The 6,478-nt window shown below is 39.1% G+C and overlaps 1 protein-coding gene across 1 annotated transcript; it reads right to left on the reverse strand.

Moving 5' to 3' along the window:
- Positions 1 to 1,634: 1,634 nt before the first annotated feature.
- On the reverse strand, positions 1,635 to 3,050 carry PDHA2 (pyruvate dehydrogenase E1 subunit alpha 2). The gene has a single exon (XM_019463833.2). The coding sequence runs from the start codon at positions 2,963 to 2,965 to the stop codon at positions 1,790 to 1,792; it is 1,176 nt and encodes a 391-aa protein (XP_019319378.2). The 5' UTR covers positions 2,966 to 3,050; the 3' UTR covers positions 1,635 to 1,789.
- Positions 3,051 to 6,478: the final 3,428 nt, after the last annotated feature.

Genomic DNA, 6,478 nt, shown 5'->3' on the forward strand with positions numbered 1-6,478 from the left:
AACATCATGTTCAATAGGATTTGTGATCATTACTCCAATATCACCAAGTAGAAATGTTTTCACAAGATAATGACTTATTAATTGTCATGGTATTTGGACTGCCAAGAAAACCAAACCTATATGATCCAAGTTAGATTTTCCTTTGAAAAAAGTTGTCTGCGAATGTTCAGTTCTAGACAAAGGCAGTTTTTACTTTCCACTTTATTATTATTATTATTACTACTACTACTACTACTACTATTTTAGAGAAAGAAAGAGAGTGCAACCAGGGGAAAGGGGCAGAAGGAAAGAGAATATGAGCATGAGACAGAATCCCAAGCAGGCTCCATACTCAGCAGAGAGCCCAATGAGGGGATCAATCCCATGACCCCGGGATCATGACTTGAATGGAAATCAAGAGTCAGTCGCTCAACTGACTGAGCCACCCAGGTGCCTGTCAACTTTTTTTTTTTTTTTTTAATTTTAATATATGTGCTACCGAAGCGAACATTCAACTTTTTATGAGTATCACCTCCTCCTCTTTATTTCTTTTGATGTCACCATATCTGCTCTTTTTTCAGTCTGAAATTCACCAGGATAGTTTCTTTAAAATATGGAACACATAATGGTACAAGTGGATTGAAAAATAAGAGTAACTTTTACTTGAAGGTTAAAGCAAAATGCAGTTTTTCCTAACTTTGTTTACATTTTTCCTTTAAATTGATACACTAAAAATATTGCAAGAAAGTACATGAAAAAACTTTCTTGTCCCATCTCCCCCTGCCCTGTTATGTAGCATGTTTCATTGGGAAATGATCAGTATTAACTGACTTCAGCATCAACATTGAGTAGGCACTCATATGCTTATATGTGTTCACAGGCACACTATTATAATCGGCAATGGTATAGTCGGCAATGGTTAATTCACGTAAACTATTGTAAGTAGCAAAGTTTCAGGGGACCTAACAGCTTGGTGTGGCTTGAAACTCTCTCTACCTTAGGATAGTGACTTTACACACAAACTCCTGTCAAGGTGGAGAAGGGACCGAAGAACTATTTTTCCTTTAAATAAGAGTACTTACAAATATAAAGTTAAATCAAATAGAACTATTATAGCAAGTAATATGAGAAGTTAAATAATCTTGTTTTTCCCAATGTAGACTTGTAAAAATTAAAAATGATCTTTAAGGTATTCACATTGTTTAATTAAATAAGGAGGCCATCAGACTAAGGTGGCTGTAATGCCGTGGTAGCCTACTTAAGAAAACCAAAACCTAAGCCAGAGTCAATGGACTCAAATTGAGAAAATGACACTTAAGAATAAGCAACTACAAACACCTAGTTAGGCTTTCCCAGCAGCACCTTAAGGTATAGCCAATAAAATAACTTCCTTGCTTTGCTTCTGTATAAAAATGCTTCCCCTAGCTCCTGTTGATGGAGCACACCTAACCATCTCTGGTCTGGCATTGCCTGACTCCTACTGATGCATGTTCAAACAAATTCTTGAAAATTTTCATGTGCCAGAGTTTACCTTTCAACAACGCTAAATGATTAAATGAATGATATCTTTTAATGCAACAATGTACAATTGAATGAAATATCCTTTGTAATTAAATGTACATTTTTTCAATGATCTCTTTTATTCTCTTCTAATAATCGCTTAATCATCTCAATTTATTTTAATAAAAGTTTACAGGGCCCTTATTTAATGGGTTTTATTCCTGCTTAGCCAAACTGGGCACATAGTTTCTTAAAGTGGACCATGAACATTCCCATGAAGGACTAAAAGTAAATTTACATAAGTCTCCCTTTAACTGAGGGACTTGAACTTAATCCACTGGTTTGCACCACGAACTTCAAAAGCTGGAGTATTGCAGTAGATGTGATGAGCTAATTCTTCCAAAGGTGGTTCAGGATCAGTCATAGCAAACTGGGCTGCATCCTCCACTTCTTTCCTCACTTCAACATCAATATCCTTTAGTTCCTCAACAGTGGCAAGCTCACTGTTTACCATTCTGTCTTTGAGAAGCATAATAGGATCGCTCTTCTTTCTCACATTCTGAACTTCTTCTCGGGTACGATAACTGATCCCAGGGTCACTCATACTGTGTCCATGATACCGGTAGGTCTGCAGCTCCATCACTATGGGCCCCTTTCCAGATCTACAGTAGTCAGCTACAAACTTAGTTGCCTCCCGAACACCTAGAACATCCATTCCGTCTACCCTTAGTCCAGGGATAAAATTTCCTCTCTTATAGTAATCGGTGCTGGCTGATGCTCTCTCAACAGGGGTTCCCATTCCATAGAGGTTATTCTCACAGATGAAAACACAGGGTAATTTCCACAAAGCTGCCATATTGTGAGCTTCAGCTATCTGACCCTGATTCGCAGCACCATCCCCATAAAGAGTCAAACAGACCTCCTTGTTTCCCTTGTATTTACAGGCCAGAGCAATACCAGCTCCCAGGGGCCCCTGTGCACCAACAATGCCATTGCCCCCATAGAAATTCTTGACATACATATGCATCGATCCTCCTTTTCCTTTAGCACAGCCTCCCCTTCGTCCTGTCAGCTCTGCAAGAATTGATCGGACAGAGAGTCCACGAGTATAGCACAAGCCATGAGCCCGATAGGAGGTGATGACATGGTCGGAGGGATTTATCCCGGCCTCCAGGCCCACAGAACAAGCTTCCTGACCATCGCACAAGTGACAGAACCCACGGATAAATTTTTGTTTATACAGCTGATCTGCCTTCAGCTCCATTCGGCGAACAGTCTGCATCATCCTGTAGTATTTGAGCCCATCCTCCCGGGTGAGCACTGTTGTGACAGGGGGACCCTCTTCTAAGCGATAAAGATCACATTTCTTAATTGCAAACATCGCATCATTTGAATAGTTACAGGATGCCACCAGCACTCTGCTAGTGGGCTTCTGCGTGACCCCGGACAACACGCGGGAGACAGCCGCAGCGAGCATCTTCCTCATGGAGAACAGCCCAAGGTGGTGGCCCCGACTCTCAGCTGCCCAGAGGCCTGGCTGCGCCGGTCCCCTCCGGAGTCTCCTTCCGCGTCAGAATGCCATCGGCGCCACAATGACCATGCTGGCAACAGAGGCCACGTCACGCCGCTCCGTGTCACCAGGTTGCCAGACCTGATGGACTGATTTTTGCAGTGCTTTCCAACTGTAATTAAGAATAAAGGTTGTTTCGTTTCTTGAAAGACTCGGCTGAACAACCACCCTATCCTAATTAGTGCCATCATCATTGCCTAAACGTAACCAGAGTCCCTTCTTCCTGCTAAACACTATAGAGCGCTTCTTGACCCTACATCAATGGAACAGAGGCGCAAACACAGTCCCCAAGGCACATGAGGGATCCGAGAGGTTAGGCCAAAGATATTCTTGCCAGTATTTCTTTAAAGTCTTTAAAATTTTGTTTTAGAATATGTATGGATATTTTATCCTACTCCATAGTGTACCATATTTATTTGAATGTAAAAATAAAGATGCAAATTACTTGTAATTTAAATATTTAACTTTAAACACACACAGACTTTTTAAAGAAAAGTTGGTGTCGCAAAAGATTACGGCACATTTACCCTATGGCTTCTAGCACGTGTGTCACCTGAGGGAGGGGTGGAGAGTGCAAGGCAGGTGATGATACATAAACCCCAGCCAGAGTATAGCAGTCTAAACCCAATAATAAGGTTTTCCTGAAGTGGGAAGATTAAAGGCAGAGTTGAGATGCAGATTGCGGTAAGTTTTTGATATGGCACCTTTCCTTGTATTTCTTATAATCCCGACTCTTATCCCTTTTTGTTTCCCTCTATTTTCTGACTAATTTACCTTTTTTGTCTTTGCCTTGTAATGTCTTCAACAGGCTTCCATAGAAAACATCAAGATGCAAGTGATGCTGGATTTTGTTTTTATATATATCAACCTAAATTGAATCAGTCTTAGTCCACGAAATTGAGAAGTGTTTTCTTATTGTTATTTCTTATTATCCTATTATCTCTTTATTTTATTTAAAAAAAAACTTTCTTTTGCTTATTTTTGAGAGAAATACAGAGCACGAGTGGGGGAGGGGCAGAGAGAGGGTGACACAGAATCCGAAGCAGGCTCCAGGCTCTGAGCTGTCAGCATAGTGCTGGAAACGGGGTTGGAACTCATGGACTGAGGGATCATGCCCTGAGCTGAAGTTGGAGGCTTAACCAGCTGAGCCACCCAGGCACCCCATATAATATCTCTTTATAGTAAACATTAGAGAGGGTAACTTCTTATAAAGTGACCCACTAAACAGTGTGCAGTTTGGACTGAAAGAGAGCAATAGAGTTTGCTTAAGTCACTGGTAACAGTTCAATCACAGGACAAGAGAAGTCATAGGCCTAGTGTTATAGAGATCACATATCATTTTCCTCTTTTGCACTTTTACTAGTAAGGTGATTTTTGTACCCCAATAATCCAACCATATCCAGGAATCTGGTTCTATGTAGACTATTAAGTCATTCACCTTACTGAGTCTTCTGTTTTATATCCATTGCCTATTTATAAACAAAGATACAAATAAAATACAAAATCCCTGTTTGTCAATAAATCTTTAGCCAAATTTCCCTATGACACGTTCAAAGCAGCTGCCTTCTCTATGTCTAGTTGCAGGTGTTATGTTGGACACTCCTTTTGATATTCAGGCAGGAAGTAGAAAATAGCTTGTTAAAAAGTTACAATATCTCTTAAAACTTGACTCCCCCCAACTCCTTCCCATCCCAGTCATTTTAATGGGCCTCATCTTTTCATTCAACTTAAAATTCTGCTGTTGGAATTCATGGTCTTGCTGTGTTATTTGCTCTCTCTTTGATAGTTAGCCTCTCTCTGCTGTTCTCTTTCATTCCTGCAGGTATTGGACATCTCCAGGGAGCATTATCTCCATGAGAATGAGAAAAATGACACTGCAGGATGGAACAGTAGTGTTAATGGGTCACTGAGTGACAGCTGAGCCTTCTCTCAGAGGTATCAGCCAGGCTAGTCCTGCCAGGAACAAGAGTTATATAGTAAAGTGTGCCAATTTAATCTTGTCATGTGTAGCCTGGGCTGCAAAGATAGAGTTCCCCATAAAAGCCTAACGTGACAAGGCTAAACCCAACTCATTCCAAAGGAGAATATGCAAAGATGCTAATTGGAAAATACCTGTGCTACAGGTCCCACAGAAGATAGCCCTGTTTAAGCAACAGGGTCCGGTTAAGATAATAAATAATAAAATGTGAAACTTCCAGAGGCCTCTTGGACATCATATATAATTAACCTATATTAACCTAGGTTCAACCTAAGGGTAGGTGCAGTTATATGTACAGAATATGATATCAAAGCATTTCCATTAAACTGATTAATCCCGATGATGTTGTTGTTTGTTTGCTCACTTTTTAAATTTTTGTTATGTTCCTAAGCCCATCCACATTTTTAAAGTAAAAGTGAAATTTCCAGACAGCAGTGTAAAAGTTTAAAACTCACCAAGGAGATCCTGACCTTCTGAGTTTCTCCTCTTATCTGCCCTCAGCTAGACAGGATTCAGGCTATGCATGGACCACAGAGCCGATCGGGGCATACTGCTGTTCATATAATTTATCTTTTGTCCTGTCGTTGTTCAATACTGTGTTTATTACAAAACAGAACTAATAGTCATCTGCATGCTCACCATTGAAATGCTGTTTGCAATTAAAATCCCCATAAATTCCAAGTTTTAATTAACACCAAATCTTACTTTTAATCTATTTGAAATTAAAGGAAAACAGATGAGCACTTTTATAAGGCCAATGGTAGACTTTACATTTAATTAATAAAAAACCTAATAAAAGAGGAGCCAGTGATTATAGTAGCAGTCATTCATGTCTGTGTGACAGAATTTCACATTTCATGTCTAATGGTTGATACTCCAGGGGCATTTCTGAATGTATCTTAAAAGTGTCACCCTACTGCATCAATAGCATATAAAATACTTTTTAATAAGTGACAAGGAAATGTAAAAAAAAGAACAGTATATTTTAAGGATATTTCAATTCCTCCAGCAATAATTGCACTCTTTCACCAAATGTTAAATGAAGAAAACTGTTAAAAAGTGAATATGTTCCAGATAAATAATATCAGATTTCATGATATGATTAGTGGCAATGTATTTTTTTCATCGCTCTAAGATTTGGCAATTAAGAGTGATGAGTAAGAACTTGGTGAAAAAATTAAGAGTTATATATAACTCAGGGAAGAATTTTTCCCATTTGGTCTATTACTTTATCTCCCTCAGAGAAAAGGGAAAATGTCAGTACCATATATTCTGCAGAATAATGACAATCAAGCAAAGTTCCTATTTAATGTTATAATAAGCGAGGTTGTTTCAGAATAGTTCAGAGCCCTGGGCAACCAATATTTTTTTTCTTCTCACCCCCATGATAAATTCTGAGGTATTGTTAAATAAAAATTCAGGACAAATTATTATAAAGAGAAGACTTGATT

Source organism: Panthera pardus, unplaced genomic scaffold (genome assembly GCF_024362965.1).
Source record: "Panthera pardus isolate Hobbes unplaced genomic scaffold, ASM2436296v1 HiC_scaffold_13, whole genome shotgun sequence".
Taxonomy (NCBI): domain Eukaryota; kingdom Metazoa; phylum Chordata; class Mammalia; order Carnivora; family Felidae; genus Panthera; species Panthera pardus.